The sequence below is a fragment of the Microcaecilia unicolor genome, chromosome 7, assembly GCF_901765095.1.
Source record: "Microcaecilia unicolor chromosome 7, aMicUni1.1, whole genome shotgun sequence".
NCBI classification, from domain to species: Eukaryota; Metazoa; Chordata; class Amphibia; order Gymnophiona; family Siphonopidae; genus Microcaecilia; species Microcaecilia unicolor.
Window position 1 is genome coordinate 42,304,705 of NC_044037.1, and position 26,983 is coordinate 42,331,687.

Here is a 26,983-nt window from a genome sequence, read left to right on the forward strand (position 1 = left end):
GCGCTTTGCAGTCTATAAAGATCACGCGCTCTTTGTTCGCGGTCATTTTTTCTGCGCAGTTACATAGAAGATAGTGAGGTAGGTAGTTATGGTTTCTGATTCGCACGTGTAGGTTGATTGCAGTAAAAGACACTTTTCTGTATGGTTTGTTGAGCACTACTTTTCATAGGGTGTGTGTTGTGTGCTTTGGAATGAACAATTGCCGGCATATTTGCTGTCCTGGAACTCCCTGTTCGGAGGCGGGAGAGTTGTGGTCCGCCATTTTGAGAAAGAAAAACGCACGTTTTGTGAAACGTGTGCCGGCGACTAATAAGTGAATGACTCAATTTGAGTTAAATTTTATTCCATAAGCATTGTAGAGGTGTTTAAATTATGCCGTGTGTTATTCTATTACGGTGTATAACTAAAAAAAAATAGGGTTTTGTAAATCTTGTGAGAAGGCATGGATTTCAAATTTCAGATAAATGTTTATAGGATTTATTATTACGGGTGTTTAAAAAAACACTAAGATTCTGATTTGCAAGTTTTTTTTTGTTGGAGACGCGATGGTAGTTCGCTATCTGCTTTTGAGTTTTATGAAACGGCCGCCATTTTGTGCACGGGCGGTCCGCCCGGTTCCATTCGCTCGTTCTAAAGTGAACGGCCTTCTGAGAAAAATAATAAAATTCTAATGTTCAATATACATAGGGGTTTTCGTTATTCTTGTCAATAATTCCAATGTGACAATTACACCAACAAAATTAGTAATTTGCGATTTAAGTTATGAAGTTTGTTGTGTTCTGTGAATGTATGTGAAGTGCTAATAATTTGTTTAATGTAGTTTTTAGTAGCGCCAAAATGGTGGAAGCAGATCGTCCTGGAAAACTCTTTATTGGTGGACTGAATACAGAAACTAATGAGAAGGCTCTTGAATCGGTGTTTGGCAAATATGGACGAGTAGTGGAAGGTAAGAGACACACAAGGTTGGTTTTTTTTTTTTTTTGTGAAAGCCGTGATGAATGAATTGGCATTGATGTATTTGAACTGATAACGCCGTGTCCTCTAAGAAGTTCTGAGCTTAAATGTCTGTTTATGTGGATGTTTTTTCTTAATATTGCAAATATGGACTTCGTTTTCTTTTTTCCCCAGTTTTGTTGATGAAAGATCGAGAAACAAATAAGTCAAGGGGATTTGCCTTTGTTACTTATGAGAGTCCAGCAGATGCAAAGGATGCTGCTAGAGATATGAATGGAAAGGTATATTACTACGCTTGCAAGAAAATTTTTAACCAAACTGCAACTGTGTTGGTAGAGGGGTTTTGCATATCACGTAGACACAATCAGATTGTACTAGATATAAAAAATAACCCCCAGAAAACACAGTATAGAAGCTAAAGTATTTAGGGAGAAATACGGGGTTAAACAGTTAAAACAAAAGTTGATGCGGCTGAATATCAACCCTCTGTGTAAGCTGGCCCCTGTATTACTGCTTATGCTACACTAATTGTTTCTTTATGCATGTATTTCAGCATGTGAGGGTGGGTTCTTATAGATATTGTGAGCACTGTAGAGAGTCCATCAAGTGGGTCCCAGAAAGCAGAAAGGCAATTGATCTGCAAACTCCAAGATGGCAATGAGAAAAGCAGATCAATAGATATACATACTTTTATTCATGTAAATAGCAATCTCCTTGCATCGCCCAACACTGGCCTTGTTTCACCCAAAAAGGGCTGCCTCAGGAGCTATAATGTGGATTTTACTGGCAAACAAGTATATAGGACTCAACTAAATGTATGTAGGGGTGAGATACCTAGATTGGTCAGACAAGTGTAAAAAAATGGCTTAGGTACTCAATTTTTATTTAGATAAGTACTCGGAAAAGGCCTCGAGAAACCCCGCGGCTGCAGAAAGTCTATAAGGGGTTGAACTTTCGCATCGGCCAAAAACCTCTCTTTACATTGGCTGAACGAGAACTCAATAGAAAATCACTTAGCTCAGTGAGGCCCTCATGATCAAAAGCAAATTCCGGTGCTAGAGGCTGTTAACGCCATACTAGCACCGGAATTTGCAGCCGACCCATGATCAGAGCCCTCGAGCGCCTGAAACAACGCACTCAAGGGCTCTTAGCGCAAGTAGCATGCAAATGCATGCTAATCAGCGCTTAACACATTCATCCCCAATGAGCGGCCAGCGTGCCAAAGATTGGGTCACTGGCCGCAGCAAAATCAGCGCAAGCTTCGAGCTGGCGTTAGACTTTGCGGATCATTGGGGAGGAATGGTGAGCCTTGTCCAGCATGCAGTTGTCGTGGCCAAACCAAACTCTGCCACCCTGCCTCCCGGGATGCGGCGTCAACTGGAAGAGGAGGGAGGCAGGCATGCTGCGTCCCTCCAACGAAAGGTAGGGGGCCGGGAGGGGGGTTGTCACTGTATAATTATACATCACCCACCAGGGACCACCAGGGATTGAAAGAACGCTGGGGGGGGGGTCAGGAGTTGGGGTGGGCTGGAGGTCCACCGGACCTCCAGCACCCCTCCCCCCCTCTCCCCCCGTTCTTGGGTGGCAGGGTGGGAGAGGGTTTGGTTCGGCCAACGGCCATGACATTTTGTGGGGGTTCAGTGGGTGCGGGCCTGGAGACCCACCGGACCTCCAGCCCTCGTTGTTCGGGCCTCGGCAGGCTGTTTGACAGGTTTGGGCTTTTGACAGCCCAGACCTGTCAAACAAGTGCGGGAGGATTGTGCTGAGCGCATGCTCAGGCACAATTCTCCCGTTTAACATGATGATCAATGATAATAGCGCTGCTTAGATTTGCATGCATTATCTTTGATCATCGATGCAGAAAAGCCCTGGGCTGTCCTGGTGCTATTTTTAGGGCTCTGTTTGGAACAGCGCGGGGCTTTTTGATCATGAGGGCCTGAGTAGCCAGTCTCGGTGGTACTCTGATAATTCAGACCATGATCAACGGTGGACAGCGTTTCAAATTCGCTTATTCTGCTTCAGGATCACTGGACAAGTCTACAAGAGAGCAAAATAAACTATCACCTGGTCTTTTAAGCAGCGTACTTACTCCTGCACAATGCTAATGGCGGTTATCACAGAGACAGCCCTTAGGAAAAATGGCACTGCTTTTAAGCCCCGCTGACGTCAGACACCAAAAAAAATGATTGGTTGTGTTGTACCACTCCATTGCTGACGTGCTGGTGGCGTTTACAGAAAATGGACCCACTCGATTTTAGTTAAGACCTTAAGCAAAAACACTTTGAAGTGCAATCCTTGTAACTGGTAGAATGGTGTATACAAACTCCCCTCACGATCACTGGGGGGAGTTTGTATATGCCGTTCTACCATTTACAAGGATTGGACTTCTCAAATAGTGTGTGTTTTCTCAACGTGGACATTAGCAACTGCTTGCTGCATCTATATACTTTGCAAGTAAAATCCACAGTACAGCTCCTGAGGCAGCCCTTTTTTGGGTGAAACACGGCCAGCGTCGGGCAATGCAAGGAGGTTGCTCTTTGCACGAATAAGTCTATGTATATCTGTTGATCTGCTTTTATTATTTTCATCTGGGAGTTACACATTTGGCGCCAGATTCTATATATACGTTCTACCTCAACAAGAGGGTGGCTCATGGTCCCTTATTTTCCAGGAAGCAACATGATTTGGGAGACTGGTCCCTTTTCAGGGCAACCTTCCAATCTGATTAACTTATCAGCTTGCAGATGCCCTCAGATGCAGACAAATGGTTACTCTGTGACCTGATGGTGTGACAAATCTGTGAATGTAGATCACCAGATCCTGGGTTGCTGTTAGGGTGCAAAACATAGATTTAAATTTTCTGGCTGCTTGGGTTTTATAATGTTGGTGTTTAGTCAGAGCAATCAAATTTTGCAGCAAGTTATTCAAGAGGTGTTAATATATATACGTATATATATAAATTTTTTTTTTTAAAGTCCTTGGATGGCAAGCCCATAAAGGTGGAACAAGCTACTAAGCCTTCATTTGAAACTGGAAGACGAGGAGGGCCACCACCCCCTCCAAGAAGCCGTGGTCCTCCAAGAGGTGGTCTTAGAGGTGGACGAGGAGGAGGACCAAGAGGTAACTATATCATGTGTAATAGTCTGATTAGGGTAATTGGTTATATATCAGATCTATACCATTCTGTAGTTAGGGGAAAATGGTTGGTGGCATCAGTGTTAAATTTTTACAAAATTCTTAAGATTATAGGGTTACTCCTGAGGTTATATCACTAGATTAGTAGCGATTAGTATGTTTAAGAGGTTGGCGGCGTCGGGTTACTACTTTCGCCCTCCTGCAGTTTTCAACCTCTCCTCCTACCGCAGTCTCACTGCTTCTCATCCTTTGAAGTTTACGCCATCCGTCTATTCTACCCGATGCCACTCAGAGTTGGTCATATACCACCCCCTTGCAAGTCCCGCCCCTCCTTCCTTACCGACTTAGATGTACGGCTCTTTGTTTTTCTTGAGCCCTCATTCCAAGCCCTCATTCTTTGAGATTTTAACATACACACTGATAACCCATCCGACTCATATGCTTCTCAGTTCCTCACTCTGACATCCTCCTTCAACCTCCAGCTGAGCTCCACCATCCCTACTCACCAATCTGGCCACTGTCTTGATCTTGTCCTCTCCTCCAATTTCTGCGCCTCAGCTCTTCCTCTCTGACCATCACCCTCCCCCTCAGTCCCGCCCTACACTAACCACTACTTCCAGAAATCTCCAGGCTGTCAACCCTCCTACCTTATCCTCTAGTATCTCTGATCTCCTCCCTTCCATCTTGTCCTCTGAGTCTGTTGACAAGGCTGTCTCCATTTACAATGCCACTCTCTCCTCTGCCATGGACACCCTTGCACCATCCATCTCCCGTCCCACAAGGCGTACTAATCCCCAGCCCTGGCTGACCCCTTGCACCCAATACCTTCGCTCCTGTGCCCGATCGGCTGAACGCCTCTGGAGGAAATCTCGCACCCATACTGATTTCATTCACTACAAATTCATGCTGCCCTCCTTCCAGTCCTCCCTATTCATAGCCAAACAGGACTATTACACCCAATTGACTAATTCCCTCAGCTCTAACTCTCACCACCCTTAACTCCCTCCTCAAAGTGCCCTCCACTTCCCCCCCCCCCCCCCCCCCCACTCTCTCTCCTCAATCACTGGTTGATTACTTCCACGACAAGGTGCAGATCAACCTCGAATTCACCACCAAACCATCTCCTCTTCACCCTATAGCCCACTCCCTCAACCAACCAACCCATGCCGCCGCCTCCTCTTTTCCTGATATCACCAAAGAGGAAACAGCCCATCTTCTTTCCTGTTCGAAATGCACCAGTTCCTCAGACCCCATCCCCACCAACTTACCATCTTGCCTACTGTCACCCCCATCTGTCATATCCTCAACCTCTCTCCACTTCAACTGTCCCTGACACCTTCAAGCATGCTGTTGTCACACCTCTGCTCAAAAAACCATCACTTGACCCTACCTGTCCCTCCAACTACCGCCCCATTTCCCTCTTACTCTTCCTCTCCAAGATACTTGAACGTGCCGTTCACAGCCATTGCCTTGATTTTTCTCTCATGCCATCCTCGATCCGCTTCAATCTGGCTTTCTCCCCCTAAACTCGACAAACGGCACTATCTAAAGTCTGCAATGACCTGTTCCTTGCCAAATCCAAAGGTCACTACTCCATCCTCATCCTCGACCTATCTGCCGCTTTTGACACTGTCGATCACAATTTACTTCTTGCCACACTATCCTCATTTGGGTTCTAGGGCTCTGTCCTATCCTGGTCTCCTCTTCTCTCCCACCGTACCTTTAGAGTACACTCTCATGGCGCTTCCTCCACCCCCATCCCGCTCTGTTGGAGTTCCTCAAGGATCTGTCCTTGGACCCCTTTTTTTCAATCTGCATCTCATCTCATGGTTTCCAGTATCATCTTTATGCTGATGACACCCAGCTTTACCTCTCCACACCAGACATCACTGCGGAACCCCAGGCCAAAGTATCAGCCTGCTTGTCTGACAATGCTGCCTGGATGTCCAACCGCCACCTGAAGCTGAACATTGCCAAGACCGAGCTTATTGTCTTCCCATCTGAACCCACTTCTCTCCCTCCACTCTCTATCTCAGTGGACAACACCCTCATCGTTCCTGTCTCATCTGCCCGCAACCTTGGAGTCATCTTTGACTCTTCCCTCTCCTCTGCGCATATCCAGCAGATAGCCAAGACCTGTCGCTTCTTCCTCTACAACATTAGCAAAATTTGCCCTTTCCATATCATCATGCTGATCAATCCATAGACTGGTGGGTTGTGTCCATCTACCAGCAGGTGGAGATAGAGAGCAAACTTTTGCCTCCCTATATGTGGTCATGTGCTGCCGGAAACTCCCCAGTATGTTCTCTATCTCAGCAGGTGGTGGTCACACACAGCAGCAGCTCTGGCTAGGCCTCCAAGCCTAATTTTTAGGTTTTGTTGAGTGCCTGGGGTTGAGGGCTCTTCTTGAGCAAGTGCAAACCTGGTGGCGCCAGGTCCCTCCTTTTCTCCCCCCTCCCGCTGGCTCCGTTAAAAAAAAAAAAAAAAAAAAAAAAATTTTGAACGTCCTTAAAGGCGTTTATTTCGACGTTTATTTAAACGTTTATTGCAGCTACTCACTGGGACACCAGGTCGTTACAGCTCGGAGCGGAAAGCAGGTAATTTTTACCTTTTTATAGCGGGCAGGGGGTTCCCCGATTGATCTCCACGTGGCCGATGGCGTCGGAGGGCGAGGGCGCAAAGAGTCGCTCCCCTGATCGCTTGTGCGCTTCTAGAGGGGATGCGGGGGTCTTAAAGTCTGATTCGCCCTTGTTGGGTGACAGTTTCGTGACCGATGAGTGTCCCGGTCCTTCCTCCGGTGTGGCGGTTTTTCCCGCCATAAACGCCCATCCCCCGCTGCTCGCCTCCGCCATCTTGGCCGGCCACGCGGCTCGGACGGCTTCTTGGGCCGCCCTTGAGGTGGGAGACAATGCCATGAACGCCCTTAATTTGGGCGACGGCACAAAAGCGGCTAAAGTTAAGTGCTGTTCTTCCCGCGCGGCTCCTTCGCGGAGTGTCGCGCCGGACGCCATCTTGGAGGCGCAGCATGTCTCTCCCCCGCTCTTGCGAGCGCCGGTTGAGGGTGCGTCTAGGGCTGTAGCCCAGGCTGCGAAAGTGCACAGTCTGGGGGGTTTCTCCCCCGAGTTTGTTTTGCTGCTGCATCAGGCCTTCCTTATGCAAAACGCTGCCCCTGCTCCCTCGTCTGGTAAAGAGGTTGAGGCCCCCGGAGGTAAACGCCCTCGGGTTGATTCCCAGGCCTTGGAGGACTTTGTCTCCTCCGATGTAGATGAGGGCAGCGTATCTGAGTTCTCCCAACGGTCCTTTGCGGATTCCTTGGAGGAGACGGATCCCCGCTCGGATGGAGCGGATGACCCCTCTGCAGCGCGACTCTTTAGCTCAGAGGATTTGCCCAACCTGTTGGTGGACGCCATGGGCATTTTGAAGATTTCCTCTCCGGAGGACGTCTCTCCCTCAGCCCCTGTTGGCTCTGCCATTATGCTGGGGACGAAGCGCCCGCCTAGAACCTTCCACGTGCATGATGCCAAGCACACCTTAATTTCGGCTCAATGGGATGTCCCGGAAGCGAGCCTTACAGTGGCTAGGGCTATGTCCCGCCTCTATCCTTTGCCTGAAAGTGAACGTGAGGCCTATCTGTGGCCTACCGTGGATTCTTTAATCACTGCGGTGACTAAGAAAACGGCGTTGCCGGTGGAAGGTGGCACGGCCCTAAAGGACGCCCAAGACAGAAGATTGGAGGCGGCCTTAAGGTCGTCCTTTGAGGCGGCTGCTTTAACTTTGCAGGCCTCAGTTTGCGGCTCCTATGTGGCCAGGGCGTGCCTGACTATGGTGCAGCGGGCTTCCCCCTCGGATCATTCCTTGAGGGCGGATTGGCCGGCCCTGGAATCGGGCTTAGCCTATTTGGCAGGCTTGCTGTATGATGTCTTGAGGGCCTCAGCTAAAGGCATGGCTCAGACAATCTCTGCGCGGCGGTGGCTTTGGCTGAAACATTGGTCTGCTGACCACGCCTCTAAATCCCGCCTGGCTAGATTGCCTTTTAAAGGCAAGCTGCTCTTTGGGGTCGAGCTAGACAAAATTGTGACCGATCTCGGCACGTCTAAGGGCAAGAAGTTACCAGAGGTCAGGGCTCGGGCTAGTACTCGCCCCGGTACCTCCGGAGGACGGTTTCAGGAAGCCCGTCGGTACCGCCCGGGCAGGTCGGGCTCTTCTGCCTCCTCTTCCTTCAAGAGGAACTTCTCCCCCAAGCAGCATTCCTTTCGCAGAGACCGCCGTCCCGGAGGTGCTCCCTCCGGTCCTCCCCCAGGGTCTCGTACCCAATGACGGGGCCTTGGTCCACGCCCCAGTGCAGATTGGAGGACGGCTGTCCTCGTTTCTGGGCGAGTGGACCACAATAACTTCAGACGCTTGGGTGCTGGAAGTAATCAGAGACGGCTACAAGCTAGAGTTCTGCCGACCCTTAAGAGACGGGTTTGTACTCTGTCCCTGCAAGTCTCCGGTCAAAGCTGTGGCAGTGCAGCAGACCTTGGACAATCTGATCCGCCTGGGTGCGGTCGTTCCGGTGCCAGAAAATCAGCTTGGCAAGGGGCGTTACTCCATTTACTTTGTGGTACCAAAGAAAGGAGGTTCTGTACGGCCTATCCTCGACCTCAAAGGGGACAATCGGGCCTTGAAAGTTCGGCACTTTCGCATGGAGTCTCTCCGCTCTGTTATAGCGGCAGTGAAGGCAGGGGGGAGTACCTGGCATCCTTGGACATCAAGGAAGCGTACTTGCATGTTCCCATCTGGCCTCCTCATCAACACTTTCTGCGTTTTGCAGTCCTGGGCCGACACTTCCAGTTCAGAGCCCTCCCGTTCGGGTTGGCTACTGCTCCGCGGACCTTCTCCAAAGTAATGGTGGTCATCGCGGCCTTCCTGAGGAAGGAAGGAGTACAAGTCCATCCTTATCTGGACGACTGGTTGATCCGAGCCCCCTCTTATGCAGAGTGCGGCAAAGCTGTGAACCGGGTGGTTGCTCTTTTGAGCTCCCTGGGGTGGATCATCAACTGGGAGAAAAGCCAGCTGCGCCCAACTCAGTCCCTGGAGTATCTGGGAGTTCGATTCGACACCCAAGTGGGCAGAGTGTTCCTGCCAGACAATCGGATTGTCAAGCTTCAGGCTCAGGTGGACCAGTTCCTAGTAGCCTCTCCTCTTCGGGCTTGGGACTATGTGCAGCTGTTGGGTTCCATGACGGCCACGATGGAAGTAGTGCCCTGGGCCAGGGCTCATATGAGACCACTACAACACTCTCTGTTGCAGCGCTGGACTCCGATGTCTGAGGATTATGATGTGCGCCTTCCCTTGGACCCAGCAGTGCGCAAGGCGCTGAGCTGGTGGACGCAGACAGACAAGTTGTCTGCAGGAATGCCTCTGGTGACCCCGGAGTGGATTGTCGTCACGACGGACGCCTCTTTGTCGGGCTGGGGAGCCCATTGCTTGGGAAGGACAGCGCAGGGGCTCTGGTCTCCTGCAGAGGCAAAGTGGTCTATCAACCTCCTGGAACTTAGAGCCATTCGGTTGGCGCTTTTGGAGTTCATCCCGGTACTGGCGTTGAAGCCTGTACGGGTCCTGTCGGACAATGCCACGGCTGTGGCCTATGTCAACCGCCAGGGAGGTACCAAGAGCGCCCCTCTAGCCAAGGAGGCCATGAATCTATGCCAGTGGGCGGAAGCGAACCTGGAACAGCTGTCAGCGGCCCACATTGCCGGAGTCATGAATGTCAAGGCGGACTTTCTCAGTCGCCATACCTTGGAGCCCGGAGAGTGGCAGCTATCTGCTCAGGCGTTCTTGGATATCACGAAGCGCTGGGGCCAGCCGAGCCTAGATCTGATGGCGTCATCGGCCAATTGCCAAGTGCCGCGCTTTTTCAGCAGAGGACGGGACCCTCGATCCCTGGGAGTAGATGCTCTTCTCCAACAGTGGCCGACACGAGCTTCTCTGTGTTCCCGGCCTGGCCCATGTTGGGCAGGGTTCTAGACCGGGTGGCAAAGCATCCGGGCCGGATAATCCTGGTGGGTCCGGATTGGCCCAGACGTCCCTGGTATGCGGACTTGATCAGGCTCTCAGTCGACGATCCTCTGCGGCTGCCAGTGGAGCAGGGCCTGTTACATCAGGGTCCCGTGGTGATGGAGGATCCCTCCCCCTTTGCTCTTACGGCCTGGCTATTGAGCAGCAGCGTCTGAGGAAGAAGGGCTTCTCAGACAAGGTCATCGCCACTATGCTGAGAGCGAGGAAGCGCTCTACTTCTACTGCTTACGCCAGGGTTTGGCGTACCTTTGCAGCGTGGTGTGAAGCAGGCTCATTTTCTCCATTCACTGCTCCAATTTCTTCAGTGTTGGCATTTCTGCAAGAAGGTCTGGAGAAAGGCCTGTCGCTCAGTTCCCTTAAAGTCCAGGTAGCGGCCCTGGCTTGCTTCAGGGGCCGCCTGAAGGGTGCTTCCCTGGCTTCGCAGCCAGATGTGGTGCGTTTTCTCAAGGGAGTTAATCACCTGCGCCCTCCTCTGCACTCAGTGGTGCCTGCGTGGAATCTCAACCTGGTGCTAAGAGCATTACAGAAGCCGCCTTTTGAACCTTTGTCGAGGGCATCTCTGAAAGACCTGACGTTGAAAGCAGTCTTTTTGGTGGCTATCACTTCAGCCAGAAGAGTTTCCGAGCTCCAGGCACTCTCATGTCGAGAGCCTTTTCTGCAGTTCACTGAGTCAGGAGTGACTATTCGCACAGTGCCTTCCTTCCTGCCCAAGATTGTTTCTCGCTTCCATGTGAATCAGCAGCTCTGTCTCCCTTCCTTTCGTAGGGAGGACTACCCAGAGGAATACTCTGCTCTTAAAGATCTGGATGTGAGACGAGTCATCATCAGATACTTGGAAGTGACCAATGATTTCCGGAAATCGGATCATCTGTTTGTCCTGTTTGCAGGTCCTCGTAAGGGTCTGCAGGCTGCTAAGCCTACAGTGGCAAGATGGGTCAAGGAAGCCATTGCAGCGGCTTATGTGGCCGCGGGGAAGGTGCCGCCTATCCAGCTGAAGGCTCACTCCACTAGAGCTCAGGCGGCCTCGATGGCAGAGGCCGGGTCCGTCTCCTTGGAAGAGATTTGCAAGGCGGCAACTTGGGCATCGGCCCATACATTCTCCAAGCATTACCGCTTGACTGTGGCGGCACGGGCGGAGGCCCGGTTTGGAGCTTCAGTGTTGAGGTCAGGGATTTCAATGTCCCGCCCTGGGTGAGTACTGCTTCGGTACATCCCACCAGTCTATGGATTGATCAGCATGATGATATGGAAGGTAAAATTATGTATCATACCTGATAATTTTCTTTCCATTAATCATAGCTGATCAATCCATAGCCCCTCCCAGATATCTGTATTGTTTATATTCTGGTTGCATTTCAGATTCAAGTTTAGTCTTCAGTTACTTCAGGAAGACTTCGTGTTCAAGTTTTTTCAATTGGATTCTTCAAGAGTTGAGACGAGTTTGTGTTACAGTGAGCTGCTGCATTCCACTCCCCTCCGTTTTACGGGGCTGGATTGAGACTTAAATTCTACCGGCACTCCCCGCTTCGTGCGGCTGTAGGGCAGCTTTGTACCCCTCCTGCTTCGGCGGTGTTAGGGTCAGTCAGCTCCTCCCGCGGTTGCGGTTGCAGGTTAAGCCAGATCCCCCCGCATCGGCGGGTGTGGTGTCCCTCCCCCGCTCCGCGGGGATGAGCTGGACGGATTCCCCTCCCCCACTTGTGTGGGGATGAGCTGGGTTAATTCCCCTCCCCCGTTTCGGCGGTGGTGAGCTGGGCAGAGTGTCCCTTTGTGGGTGTAATTCTCTAAGTGCTGAGTCCTGCGGATGGAGCTTTGATATCGACATACTGAGGAGTTTCTGGCAGCACATGACCACATATAGGGAGGCAAAAGTTTGCTCTCTATCTCCACCTGCTGGTAGATGGACACAACCCACCAGTCTATGGATTGATCAGCTATGATTAATGGAAAGAAAATTAACAGGTATGATACATAATCTTACCTTCCTCTCTGAGCACACCACCTGAACTCTCATCCAATCTCTCATTACCTCTCACCTTGACTACTGCAACCTACTCCTCACTGGCCTCCCACTTTGCCACCTATCCCCCCTTCAGTCCATTCAGAACTCTGCTGCACATCTTATCTTCCGCCTTGACCGAATACTCAAACATCATCCCTCTCAAATCACTTCACTGGCTTCCGATCATGTACCGCATACAGTTCAAGCTTTTCCTTCTAACCTACAAATGCACTCGATCTGCAGCCCCTCCTTACCTCTCTACCCTCATCTCCCCTTACGTTCCTACCCGTAACCTCCGCTCTCAAGACAAATCCCTCCTTTCGGTACCCTTCACCACCACCGCCAACTCCAGGCTCTGCCCTTTCTGCCTCGTCTCACCCTATGCTTGAAATAAACTCCCTGAGCCCATATCCCAGGCCCCCTCCCTGCCCATCTTGAAATCCTTGATCAAAGCCCATCTCTTCAATGTCGCCTTTGGCACCTAACCACTATTCAAGAAATCTAGACTGCCCAACTTGTCGTTTCGTCCTTTAGATTTTAAGCTCCTTTGAGCAGGGACTGTCAGTTTGTTAAACTGTACAGCGCTGCGTAACCCTAGTAGCGGTATAGAAATGTCAAGTAGTAGTATTGGTACAAAAAATAGTTTGTCAACTATTTGAAGGTTATCCTAGGCTGATTAACAAGGTTTTGTGGTAAACTAGTATTACAGAAATCTAGCATACATCTTTTATCAGGGCTGGGATGCTGACATAGTAGCATAGGCATAATTTTCAGGTTATCTAGGATACTAATTAACATTTTTGTAGATTACTTCCCCTTTCCTTCTGGGGGTTCGAGAGGAGCGCCACCCATGAAGAGAGGTCCCCCACCACGAAGCGGTGGACCACCACCTAAACGATCTGCTCCATCAGGACCAATCCGTAGCAGTGGGATGGGAGGAAGAGGTAGACTATATATATTTTGCTTTTTTTTGAACACCTTTTTAGATCAAGTCTTAAGACATTTGTATTGTGCTTTGCTTCCCTTCCAATAACTGGAATCCTTTCAGAGGGATGTGAGCAAGTATGCATATCCACCTTATAAAAAGACATAAAAATGTCATGGTTCTCCTTGAGCAAACTTTTGGTTTAGGGGTGTACAAGAGATACAAACGTTTGTGACAGTACACACAACATCCTATGGTACTGGCAAACCTGGGGATTGCCCTAGCACAGTGGTGGGCAGCCTGCAACTTATAGGCTGAATATAACCCACAAGACTACGAAACGTAAACACAATGTCGTCAACTATTTTTAAATATATTTCACAAACTTTCAGAATACTGGCAGACTGGATGGACCATGCAGGTCTTCTGCCATCATCTACTATGTTACTCTAGCAGTTTGTTGCCACTAGTATTAGTTTATTATAGAAGATAAAGAGCCCTGTGCATGGAATAGCCTAGTGGTTAGTGCAGTGGACTAGAGGCATCACCTTTAAGTATCATGTGTAGCCACTTGCCATCAGTCTCCAGCAGATGGTAGGTGACACATCATACATAGCTGGTTACTGGTTTGATTGGGTCTGCAGGGAAGGGGTGGAGGCTGAGGTTAGGTGATCAAATTCTGGGTTTTTCCTGACCATTGGGTGAGGGGGAAGTGGCACTAGAGGCAAACTGGTGCTTCACCACTCCTGTCAGCTTGCTTAGTGGTACCAGGTTGTCTTCTCTTCCACCCCCCGACACCCTTGCAGGATATTTGGCTTAATGCGCATCAGCGCCCTCTGCTACCTATGGGGTATGATCCACTATTCAGCTGTGGGTGTTTCTGTAGACAGTCTTTTGCCCGACTTGGTGAATGTGCTCCATGGACATGCTGTGACCCACACTTTGCCTGCTCCATATAGTTTCTGCAACCATACAGCATGCACACTAGTCTAGTTCTTAGTAATCTTTCCAACAGAGGTTCTTTGGCTGCTGCTAAACTTTTCTTCCTCAGCGACTCTCCAGACCGGTCAGTGCGCTTGGGTTATGCACTCCTACCAGCAGAGGGAGACTGAGAACACAGCTTTGGATACTGTATATATAACCTGTGTAGAACCTCAACTAGCCAGTATTTTCTCAGTCTCAGCAGAGGTAGAAGTACAGCCTGTGCGGTCTTCCTAGTGTGTGAGTAGTGTTTTGGGGGGAAAAGGGGGGGGGGGTTCTATATCAGAAGCCTGTACATAGTAAAAAAAAAAAAATAGTGCTTTGGGGGTGGTGGGGCCCACTTTTTCCCTTTGGGGTGTTAAACCTTCTAGTCGGGTCCCTCCCCCTGTGCTGCTCTTTGGTGGTGACAGCTTTGTGCCTCTGCTCCTGGCTCAGCCCAGGAACCTTGAGTGCCTTACAATCAGCAGCTGTCAGGCTCACCGTTAAAAAAAAAAAAAAAAAAAAAAAAAAGTCTGAAGGAGAGCAGTGGCGTTTTTGAGCTTGTCTGGCTCGAAGGAACAATTTTTTTTTTTCCCTCTATGACCCTCCAGTCCAGTCAAGACGTGTGCGTTATGTCCTCCTACCAGCAGAGGGAGACTTAGAAACACTGAGCTTTTGAATACTGTATATATATAACCTGTGCAGTACATCCACTAGCCAGTATTTTCTCAGTCTCGGCAGAGGTAGGACAGCCTGTGCAGTCTTCAATAGTCTGGTGAGGTAGTTTTGCTATTAGGTTAAGGGGATTTTCCATATCATCATGCTGATCAATCCATAGACTGGTGGGTTGTGTCCATCTACCAGCAGGTGGAGATAGAGAGCAAACTTTTGCCTCCCTATATGTGGTCATGTGCTGCCGGAAACTCCCCAGTATGTTCTCTATCTCAGCAGGTGGTGGTCACACACAGCAGCAGCTCTGGCTAGGTCTCCAAGCCTAATTTTTAGGTTTTGTTGAGTGCCTGGGGTTGAGGGCTCTTCTTGAGCAAGTGCAAACCTGGTGGCGCCAGGTCCCTCCTTTTCTCCCCCCTCCCGCTGGCTCCGTTTAAAAAAAAAAAAATTTTTGAACGTCCTTAAAGGCGTTTATTTCGACGTTTATTTAAACGTTTATTGCAGCTACTCACTGGGACACCTGGTCGTTACAGCTCGGAGCGGAAAGCAGGTAATTTTTACCTTTTTATAGCGGGCAGGGGGTTCCCCGATTGATCTCCACGTGGCCTATGGCGTCTGAGGGCGCAAGGAGTCGCTCCCCGGATCGCTTGTGCGCTTCTAGAGGGGATGCGGGGGTCTTAAAGTCTGATTCGCCCTTGTTGGGTGACAGTTTCGTGACCGATGAGTGTCCCGGTCCTTCCTCCGGTGTGGCGGTTTTTCCCCGCCATAAACGCCCATCCCCCGCTGCTCGCCTCCGCCATCTTGGCCGGCCACGCTGCTCGGATGGCTTCTTCTTGGGCCGCCCTTGAGGTGGGAGACGTTAATGCCATGAACGCCCTTAATTTGGGCGACGGCACAAAAGCGGCTAAAGTTAAGCGCCGTTCTTCCCGCGCAGCTCCTTCGCGGAGTGTCGCGCCGGACGCCATCTTGGATGCGCAGCATGTTTCTCCCCCGCTCTTGCGAGCGCCGGTTGAGGGTGCGTCTAGGGCTGTAGCCCAGGCTGCGGAAGTGCACAGTCTGGGGGGTTTCTCCCCCGAGTTTGTTTTGCTGCTGCATCAGGCTTTCCTTATGCAAAACGCTGCCCCTGCTCCCTCGGCTGGTAAAGAGGTTGAGGCCCCCGGAGGTAAACGCCCTCGGGTTGATTCCCAGGCCTTGGAGGACTTTGTCTCCTCCGATGTAGATGAGGGCAGCGTATCTGAGTTCTCCCAACGGTCCTTTGCGGATTCCTTGGAGGAGACGGATCCCCGCTCGGATGGAGCGGATGACCCCTCTGCAGCGCGGCTTTTTAGCTCAGAGGATTTGCCCAACCTGTTAGTGCAGGCCATGGGCATTTTGAAGATTTCCTCTCCGGAGGACGTCTCTCCCTCAGCCCCTGTTGGCTCTGCCATTATGCTGGGGACGAAGCGCCCGCCTAGAACCTTCCACGTGCATGATGCCAAGCACACCTTAATTTTGGCTCAATGGGATGTCCCGGAAGCGAGCCTTAAAGTGGCTAGGGCTATGTCCCGCCTCTATCCTTTGCCTGAATGTGAGCGTGAGGTTTATCTGTGGCCTACCGTGGATTCTTTAATCACTGCGGTGACTAAGAAGACGGCGTTGCCGGTGGAAGGTGGCACGGCCCTAAAGGACGCCCAAGACAGAAGATTGGAGGCGGCCTTAAGGTCGTCCTTTGAGGCGGCTGCTTTAACTTTGCAGGCCTCAGTTTGCGGCTCCTATGTGGCCAGGGCGTGCCTGACTATGGTGCAGCGGGCTTTCCCCTCGGATCCTTCCTTGAGGGCTGATTGGCCGGCCCTGGAATCGGGCTTGGCCTATTTGGCAGACTTGCTGTATGATGTCTTGAGGGCCTCAGCTAAAAGCATGGCTCAGACAATCTCTGCGCGGCGGTGGCTTTGGCTGAAACATTGGTCTGCTGACCATGCCTCTAAATCCCGCCTGGCTAGATTGCCTTTTAAAGGCAAGCTGCTCTTGGGGTCGAGCTGGACAAAATCGTGACCGATCTCGGCACGTCTAAGGGCAAGAAGTTACCAGAGGTCAGGGCTCGGGCTAGTACTCGCCCCTGTACCTTCAGAGGACGGTTTCAGGAAGCCCGTCGGTACCGCCCGGGCAGGTCGGGCTCTTCTGCCCCCTCTTCCTTCAAGAGGAACTTCTCCCCCAAGCAGCATTCCTTTCGCAGAGACCGCCGTCCCAGAGGTGCTCCCTCCGGTCCTCCCCCAGGGTCTCGTACCCAATGACGGGGCCTTGGTCCACGCCCCAGTGCAGATTGGAGGGCGGCTGTCCTCGTTTCTGAACGAGTGGACCACAATAACTTCAGACGCTTGGGTGCTGGAAGTCATCAGAGACGGCTACAAGCTAGAGTTCTGCCGACCCTTAAGAGACGGATTTGTACTCTCTCCCTGCAAGTCTCCAGTCAAGCTGTGGTAGTGCAGCAGACCTTGGACAATCTGATCCGCCTGGGTGCGGTCGTTCCGGTGCCAGAAAATCAGCTTGGCAAGGGACGTTACTCCATTTACTTTGTGGTACCAAAGAAAGGAGGTTCTGTACGCCCTATTCTCGACCTCAAAGGGGTCAATCGGGCCTTGAAAGTTCGGCACTTTCGCATGGAGACCCTCCGCTCTGTTATAGCGGCAGTGAAGGCAGGAGAGTTCCTGGCATCCTTGGACATCAAGGAAGCATACTTGCATATTCCCATCTGGCCTCCTCATCAACGCCTTCTGCGTTTTGCAGTACTGGGCCGACACTTCCAGTGCAGAGCCCTCCCGTTCGGGTTGGCTACTGCTCCGCGGACCTTATCCAAAGTAATGGTGGTCATCGCGGCCTTCCTGTGGAAGGAAGGAGTACAAGTCCATCCTTATCTGGACGACTGGTTGATCCGAGCCCCCTCTTATGCAGAGTGCGGCAAAGCTGTGAACCGGGTGGTTGCTCTTTTGAGCTCCCTGGGGTGGATCATCAACTGGGAGAAAAGCCAGCTGCGCCCAACTCAGTCCCTGGAGTATCTGGGAGTACGATTCGACACCCAAGAGGGCAGAGTGTTCCTGCCAGACAATCGGATTGTCAAGCTTCAGGCTCAGGTGGACCAGTTCCTAGTAGCCTCTCCTCTTCGGGCTTGGGACTATATGCAGCTGTTGGGCTCTATGACGGCCACGATGGAAGTAGTGCCCTGGGCCAGGGCTCATATGAGACCACTACAACTCTCTCTGCTGCAGCGCTGGACTCCGATGTCGGAGGATTATGCTGTGCGCCTTCCCTTGGTCCCAGCAGTGCGCAAGGCGCTGAGCTGGTGGACGCAGACAGTCAAGTTGTCTGCAGGAATGCCTCTGGTGACCCCGGAGTGGATTGTCGTCACGGACGCCTCTTTGTCGGGCTGGGGAGCCCACTGCTTGGGAAGGACAGCGCAGGGGCTCTGGTCTCCTGCAGAGGCAAAGTGGTCTATCAACCTCCTGGAACTCAGAGCCATTCGGTTGGCGCTTTTGGAGTTCATCCCGGTACTGGCGTTGCAGCCAGTATGGGTCCTGTTGGACAATGCCACGGCTGTGGTCTATGTCAACCGCCAGGGAGGTACCAAGAGCGCCCCTCTAGCCAAGGAAGCCATGAATCTATGCCAGTGGGCGGTAGCGAGCCTGGAGCAGCTGTCAGCGGCCCACATTGCCGGAGTCATGAATGTCAAGGCGGACTTTCTCAGTCGCCATACCTTGGATCCCGGAGAGTGGCAGTTATCGGCTCAGGCGTTCTTGGATATCACGAAGCGCTGGGGCCAGCCAAGCCTAGATCTGATGGCGTCATCGGCCAATTGCCAAGTGCCGCGCTTTTTCAGCAGAGGACGGGACCCTCGATCTTTGGGAGTAGATGCTCTCATCTAACAGTGGCCAACACAAGAGCTTCTCTATGTGTTCCCGCCCTGGCCCATGTTGGGCAGGGTGCTAGACCAATTGGCAAAGCATCCGGGCCGGATAATCCTGGTGGGGCTGCCAGTGGAGCAGGGTCTGTTACATCAGGGTCCCATGGTGATGGAGGATCCCTCCCCCTTTGCTCTTACGGCCTGGCTATTGAGCGGCAGCGTCTGAGGAAGAAGGGCTTCTCAGACAGGGTCATCGCCACTATGCTGAGAGCGAGGAAGCGCTCTACTTCTACTGCTTACGCCAGGGTTTGGCGTACCTTTGCAGCGTGGTGTGAAGCAGGCTCATTTTCTCCATTCACTGCTCCAATTTCTTCAGTGTTGGCATTCCTGCAAGAAGGTCTGGAGAAAGGCCTGTCGCTCAGTTCCCTGAAAGTCCATGTAGCGGCCCTGGCTTGCTTCAGGGGCCGCCTGAAGGGTGCTTCCCTGGCTTCGCAGCCAGATGTGGTGCGTTTTCTCAAGGGAGTTAATCACCTGCGCCCTCTTCTGCACTCGGTGGTGCCTGCGTGGAATCTCAACCTGGTGCTAAGAGCATTACAGAAGCCGCCTTTTGAACCCTTGTCGAGGGCATCTCTGAAAGACCTGACGTTGAAAGCAGTCTTTTTGGTGGCTATTACTTCAGCCAGAAGAGTTTCCGAGCTCCAGGCACTCTCATGTCGAGAGCCTTTTCTGCAGTTTACTGAGGCAGGAGTGACTATTCGCACAGTGCCTTCCTTCCTACCCAAGATTGTTTCTCGCTTCCATGTGAATCAGCAGCTCTGTCTCCCTTCCTTTCGTAGGGAGGACTACCCAGAGGAATACTCTGTTCTTAAATATCTGGATGTGAGATGAGTCATCATCAGATACTTGGAAGTGACCAATGAGTTCCGGAAATCGGATCATCTGTTTGTCCTGTTTGCAGGTCCTCGTAAGGGTCTGCAGGCTGCTAAGCCTACAGTGGAAAGATGGGTCAAGGAAGCCATTGCAGCGGCTTATGTGGCCGCGGGGAAGGTGCCGCCTATCCAGCTGAAGGCTCACTCCACTAGAGCTCAGGCGGCCTCGATGGCAGAGGCCGGGTCCGTCTCCTTGGCAGAGTTATGCAAGGCGGCAACTTGGGCATCGGCCCATACATTCTCCAAGCATTACCGCTTGACTGTGGCTGCTCGGGCGGAGGCCCGGTTTGGAGCTTCAGTGTTGAGGTCAGGGATTTCAATGTCCCGCCCTGGGTGAGTACTGCTTCGGTACATCCCACCAGTCTATGGATTGATCAGCATGATGATATGGAAGGTAAAATTATGTATCATACCTGATAATTTTCTTTCCATTAATCATAGCTGATCAATCCATAGCCCCTCCCAGATATCTGTACTGTTTATATTCTGGTTGCATTTCAAGTTCAAGTTTAGTCTTCAGTTACTTCAGGAAGACTTCGGGTTCAAGTTTTTTCACTTGGATTCTTCAAGAGTTGAGACGAGTTTGTGTTACAGTGAGCTGCTGCATTCCTCTCCCCTCCGTTTTACGGGGCTGGATTGAGACTTAAATTCTGCCGGCACTCCCTCCCGCTTCGTGCGGTTGTAGGGCAGTTTTGTACCCCTCCCGCTTCGGCGGTGCTAGGGTCAGTCAGCTCCTCCCGCGGTTGCGGTTGCAGGATAAGCCAGATCCCCCCGCATCGGCGGGTGTGGTGTCCCTCCCCCGCTCCGCGGGGATGAGCTGGACGGATTCCCCTCCCCCACTTGTGTGGGGATGAGCTGGGTTAATTCCCCTCCCCCGTTGCGGCGGTGGTGAGCTGGGCAGAGTGTCCCTTTGTGGGTGTAATTCTCTAAGTGCTGAGTCCTGCGGATGGAGCTTTGATATCGACATACTGAGGAGTTTCCGGCAGCATATGACCACATATAGGGAGGCAAAAGTTTGCTCTCTATCTCCACCTGCTGGTAGATGGACACAACCCACCAGTCTATGGATTGATCAGCTATGATTAATGGAAAGAAAATTATCAGGTATGATACATAATTTTACCTTAGTCTTCTTGCCAAATTCTTGGTTTTGAATATACCCTGTACATGTGGTTAAAAAAAAAAAAAATGCTTAGGCGCCCTGGGTCCGGTGGGGCCCAGTGTCTCCCCCTGGGGTATCACACCTGTTTCGGGTCCCTCCCCCTGTGCTGATATCTATTGAGATTTCTGGCAGCTTTGTGCCTCTGCTGCTTTTATTACATTGTAGCCTTGAGTGCCCTCCACTTCTCAGCTGCCAATTTGTGTTATCTCTTTAAGAGCTATCTGACTAGGAACGGACGGCAGGTTCGGTTCCTGGTTGTAACGAGAGCAGTGCGAGTGAGTTGTGTGAGAGCGGTAAGTGAGATTTTGGCGCCGCTTTGCATAGCGTGTTTTGCCTTCAGAGTTATGGTAGGCAAAGTCCTCCGGTGCCGCGGTGTAGAAACGCCGGGAGGACAGTGTCGTATGTGTGGCGAACCGAAGCAGGCCTTGTTGATGTCAGCCCCTCGAGTTAACTGCAGAGGGTCCAACGGATTCGGGGGTGTCTGGGGCAGCGGGAGCCCCGGCAGGGCCGGCGTTGGTTTTCCTCCGGAGTTTGGACCTTCTACCAAGTCTGGAAGTCGGGACCCCCGCATTTAGGGGAGGGGGCTAGTTCAGCACTGGCTAAGAGGCCTCGGTTTGAGTGGTCAGACGACTGGAAGGGATTCTCTCCTGTAGGGTCAGAAGGTGCTCTTAGTGAACTAGGGGATCCTGAGGGTTTGAAGGCTCTCAGGATCCGGATTTTGTGATTCCTGGAGAGGATCCTTCCGTAGTGAGGATTTTTCATAGGGAGGAACTTGCGGAGCTCATTGAGCAGGTCATGTCCACCCTTTAAGTTTGAACAGCCAGAGGCGGCTTTGCGGAGGCTAGTCAGGTGGATCCCTTGGTTAAGGGTATTCAGCGGCAAAAGGTCCTTTCCCATGAATAAGGATCTCCGGGATATAGTGTTTAAAGAGTGGAATTCGCCGGACTCTCCCTGTAAAGTTTCTAAGGCGATGGCGAGACTTTATTCCCTTCCACAGGAAGATAGATTCCTTTAAGGCACCCACAGTCGATGCTGTGGTGACAGCAGTTACAAAAGCCACGGCCATTCCGGTAGACAGTGGGACCGCTCTCCGTGATCCCCAGGATAGGAGGCTCAAATCCTTTCTCAAGCGGAGTTTCGATTTGTCGGCCCTCACTCTGCAGGCCTTGGTTTGTGGGGGGCTGGTTGCTCGGGTGTGTGTTCGTTGGGCCGAGAAGCTTCTTGATGTCGGTGGAGGTTGGGACCTTGGGGGTTCAGGAGTTAGCCAAATTGGAGATGGGATCGTTCTTTTTGTCTGCGCTTTATGATTTGCTGCGTGCTCTGGCCAAAAATATGGCTATGCTGGTGGGGGCACGTAGGGCCCTTTGGTTGCGAGGTTGGGTCGTGGACGCGGCCTCTAAGGCTGAGCTGTGTTCTCTTCCCTTTAAGGGGTCCATGCTTTTTGGTGAGGATTTGGATAAGTTGGGGCACAGTCTCAGATGCCAAGGCCCCTCGTCTTCCAGATTTTCGTCCCAAGGCGGCAACCAGGGGGACTTCCTCCCGAGGTCGGTTTAAGATGGTTCGACGGTATAGGCCCGGGAGGACTAGAGGGACTTATAGAGGTCGTTTCTTCCAGCGCACCCAGTCCTTTCGTGGGAATCGTCAAGGAGGGCATGACTTTTCCGCTGGAGGACAGGTTTCGGGGCGTACTTCACAATGGTGTGCAGGCTCTGGTTCGGGTAGGGGCTTGGCTGAGTCTGTTTTACCAGAACTGGGCCCAAATCACTTCAGATCAGTGGGTTCTCGAGGTGGTGTGAGACGGATATACACTGGCGTTCGACAGTTTGCCTCCCGAAAGGTTCCTGGAGTCCGCTTGTCATTCAAAGCTCAAGCGGGCAGCAGTGCGGGACACTTTGGCTCGTCTAATCAGTCTGGAGGCGGTGGTACCTGGAGACGCTGCTGTTTCGCTGGGCAGAACTTCATCTTCAGGCTCTATCGGCAGGACATGTAGCCAGAATGGACAACGTGGACGCAGATTATCTGAACAGGCATACTCTGGATCCTGGAGAGGGCTCTACATCAGTCAATGTTCAATCGCATTGTGGTGGAATGGGGTCTTCCGGTGATGGATCTCATGGCGACGGCAGGCAATGCGCAAGTCGGTTTTTCAGTCACAGAACAGACCTTCGGGCAGAGGGGATCTGATGCTCTTCTACTGGTATGGCTGCAGGATTTACTGTATTTTTCCACCATGGCTCCTAGTTTGTCGAGTGGTTCAGCACATTGGTGATTTTGGTAGCTCCGAATTGGCCACGTCCGTGGCACGCAAATCTAGTGCGTCTTGCGGAAGTGGATCCGATTCCTTTGACAGACTATTGTGTGAAGGTCCAATCATAATGTCAGACCCATCTCCCTTCTCTCTTATGGCTTGGCTCTTGAGAGGCAAAGGTTGAGGAAGAAAGGGTTTTCTTCTAGAGTTATCACTACGGTGATAAATTACCGCAAGCTGTCCACTTCGGCATATATTCGTGTTGAAGCTTTTTGAGCACTGGTGTCAAGATCGGGCTTTTCTTCCTTTGTGTTTCAATTGCGGAAGTGTTGGAATTTTTGCACAATGGATTGGACAGGGGTTTGGCCTTGTCGACTTTGAAGGTGCAGGCGGCGGCCTTGTCTACTTTCAGGGGAAGTCCTTATCTTCGCCTGATGTGATTCGTTTTCTGAAGGGGGTCAAGTTGCTTCGTCCTCTGCGTTGGTTCCTCCGTGGGATTTGAACCTGGATGCTTTGGTCCGGCCTCCGTTTGAGCCTTTGGTTTCGGCTTCTTGCAAAGATCTTTCCTTGAAGACTGTGTGTTTGGTGGCCATTATGTCTGCCCAAGGTGGTTTCCAGTTTTCACGCGAGTCAGACTGTTTGCTAGTTCTGGGGGATATGGCAGGAAATCCAGAGCAGCGTCTCGCAAAGCTAGATGTTCAGTAGGTATTGCGTTATCTAAAGAACTCAGGAATTCAGGACTTCGGATTGTTTGCTCTGCGTGGTGGGGCTAGAAAGGGGGCAGCCGCTTCCAAGGCAACTATAGCCTGGTGGTTGAGGGAGGCGATTGCATCTGCCTACTTATTGAAGGGTCGTGCGGTACCTCAGGTTATTACAGCTCATACCACTCGGGGGGGGGGGGGGGGGGGGGGTGGCGGTCTCCTGGGCGGAAAATAGTATCCCTCCGCTGGATATTTGTCGGCCAGCAGTTTGGTCTTCCTTGCATTCCTTTGTAAAGCAGCATAGGATTGATCATGCGAAGGAAGAGGCAAGTTTCGGTGCAGCAGTTTTGACCTCTGGCCTTCGGGGGTCCGGCCCATAGATGTTTACTGCTTTGGTACGTCCCAAGCGTCTTGACCGGTCTGGAGGGTCGCTGAGGAAGGTGAAATTAGATCTTACCTGCTAATTTTCTTTCCTCTAGACCCTCCAGACCGGTCAAGAACCCGCCCTGTTTATAGTTGAGGCCAGGAGTTTTTGATTTTGTTTTAACTTTCTCACAGCTGATTAAGTATATTCAGACTTTAATTGCCAGGTACTGATGCTGTTGTGAGTCTGGTACAGGTTTGGCTCTTTCTGGCCTGCCTGTGGAAGCACAAACATTTTTGGTTTGGAGTGGCCACATGCAGAGTTCTGTAAGGTTGTTGCATGTTTTTCTCTGCTTTATTGATATACTGACTAGTTGGGGTTCTGCACAGGTTATATATGCAGTATCCAAAGCTCAGTGTTTTCTGTCTTCCTCTGCTGGTAGGAGTGCATAACCCCAAGTGTCTTGACCAGTCTAGAGGAAAGCAAATTAGCAGGTAAGGTCTAATTTCACCTAACAGACTTGCACTGGCTGCTTTTTTTTATTTATTTATTTTTTTTTTATTTTAGTGCCAGGGCTGCTCCTCTGTTTCCCCAGTGTTAAGTGCTTGGTTGGGCACTCATAGGCCCCCCTCTTAGACCAAGCTCAACAGCCAGATCCTCAGATGAGATGTCTTGAATTCTGGTGTAAAACTTTGCTGTTAGGAAGTAGTTTTCCCTTTTTTTTTGTCTCCATCAAATAGAGCCATGTCCTACTTAACCAGAAAAGCTGCACAGGCTATAATTGCCAAGTACTTGCTGGAGACTAAAAGATACTGGCCAGCAGAGGGTTGCACAAGATACTTCTGGGTGATGTCACAAGACAATAGTTCTGTCTTCACCTGCTGGCAGGAGAGCTTATATCCTCACATCTTGTTTTTGTTGGGATGAGGAATAGGATATTGGTGACTCATGTGCTTGTCTCAAATAGTTAGTGAACATAATAAAGATTGTTAAAGGCTGTGTTCAGTAAATCTGTATATAATAGGGCTTTGAAACTTCTCATTGGAATACTGTTTTCTTTGAAGCTCCCATGTCACGTGAAAGGGACAGCTACGGGCCACCCCGCAGGGATCCATTGCCACCTAGAAGAGATGTATATCTCTCTCCAAGAGATGACGGTTACAGTGCTAAAGACAGGTATTAGTGACCATATTCAGTAATTGAATTTTCCATTTTTAATTTTTTGTAATTCGGTGTATGTATCTTTACCTGTATTTCACCAAACTATACTAGTTGATTATATATATATATATTTTTTTTTTTTTAGTTACTCCAGCAGAGATTATCCTAGTTCCAGGGATGCAAGAGATTATGCTCCGCCTCCCAGAGATTATGCTTACAGAGATTATGGTCACTCCAGTTCTCGTGATGAGTATGGATCAAGGGGATATAGGTACTTCACAAGATTTTTAAAGTGTGCTTTATTAGTGATTAATTTGCAGCTGGCTCTACAAAGCTTTGCTTTTTTTTTTTCTCCAGTGACCGTGATGGTTATGGTGGGCGTGATAGGGACTACGCTGATCATCCAGGTTCTTACAGAGATTCATACGAGTCGTATGGTAAGAACTTATTTTAAGAAATGCTTACTTAAAAATTAAATTTAGGAGCCATTTTAGGTTTTAAAGGGGAATGGTGGAACCATGAGCAACCAGGACATTTACCTGGAAAAATTGGCAGTCTCCTTTTCTTACTATGTGCAGTACTTGCTCTACAACAAGATCTTCACTGTCATAAGGTAATGAAGCAAAATCCTCATTACAAAACACCACACTGGAAAATATGGCTGAATTTCTAATTTAAAATGAGCCATTCTGGAATTTTATCCCTAAAAGATTTTCTTGACATGTGCATCATCTTCAGTCAATTTGAACCTATTTTGCTCTGCGAATGAGATGCAACTCATTTCTGTAAGTGCTTCTCATGGCAGTGAGTTAAGAAAATATTCTACTGGGCAAATAGCATGCAGCCCTATCTGCATACGCCCCAGTGTGGCAAAGGTTACATTAAAACATCTGAAGTTTGCAAAATCAATATATCAAACAAATGAAACGGCCCTTTCCGTATGTGATCACCAACACAACAGATAAGACATCCTCTTTAATCATTCAGTTTCCTGACTGCAGCCCTATGTCCTAACATGAAGTGCCTTATTAAGGAAACAGTTCATCTATCGAACAAAGAAATTAAATTCTCTGATCAACATAGCACAGATTTTAATGTTTCATTAGGTTGAATGGAAATACATCCCTCTAAAGTGCCCTAGCTTGGCGCTGTTAACTGTCAGTCAAAAGTAATGAATTGTAGTACAGCAATTCTGTAAAATTCAGATGAGTGATGTATATAAACTTATAGTGTTGCCATATTACCTGACCATTGACCCTGCAGGTAACTCACGTAATGCTCCACCTGCACGAGGGCCCCCACCATCATATGGTGGAAGCAGTCGATATGATGATTACAGCAGCACTCGAGATGGATATGGAAGCCGTGACAGTTACTCAAGCAGAAGTGATCTCTACTCAAGTGGGCGTGATCGTGTTGGCAGACAAGAGCGTCTCCCCCCTAGCATGGACAGAGGCTATCCTCCCCCACGAGATTCATACAGCAGTTCAAGTCGTGGTGCACCCAGAGGTGGTGGCCGTGGAGGCAGCCGCTCTGATAGAGGCGGTGCCAGAAGCAGATATTAAATTTCATTTGGACCACACTGATTTTCTTTTCATACAAACAAACTCAAATGGAAGGTCTGTCTACCAGAGGACTACTGAAAGGAAGTTTTTATTTATCTTTTTTATTGTTTTTCTGTTAAGCACCCCTCATTTTTATGCTTTTGTGAGGAAAGGTTAAATGCTTAATTTTCATTTCAAGCTTGTTAACATTTTCTTTCAGAATTGGATGTTCATTGTATAGTTTGAGCTATGTATTAGTGTTGTAACTTTTCAAAAAGTAAAGTTTCCCTGAATACTA

General features: G+C 50.3%; 1 protein-coding gene and 1 non-coding gene across 2 annotated transcripts; both read left to right on the forward strand.

The window, feature by feature from the left end:
• On the forward strand, nt 1-26,983 carry RBMX (RNA binding motif protein X-linked). The gene is made up of 9 exons (XM_030209432.1): nt 1-78; nt 821-946; nt 1,129-1,235; nt 3,930-4,074; nt 12,955-13,092; nt 25,045-25,156; nt 25,287-25,412; nt 25,499-25,578; nt 26,405-26,983. Exons 2-9 carry the CDS (start codon nt 838-840, stop codon nt 26,704-26,706), a joined length of 1,119 nt encoding a protein of 372 aa, XP_030065292.1. The 5' UTR covers nt 1-78; nt 821-837; the 3' UTR covers nt 26,707-26,983.
• LOC115475232 lies at nt 989-1,059 on the forward strand. Its single transcript, XR_003943002.1, has one exon. It is a non-coding gene; the product is annotated as a small nucleolar RNA SNORD61 (small nucleolar RNA).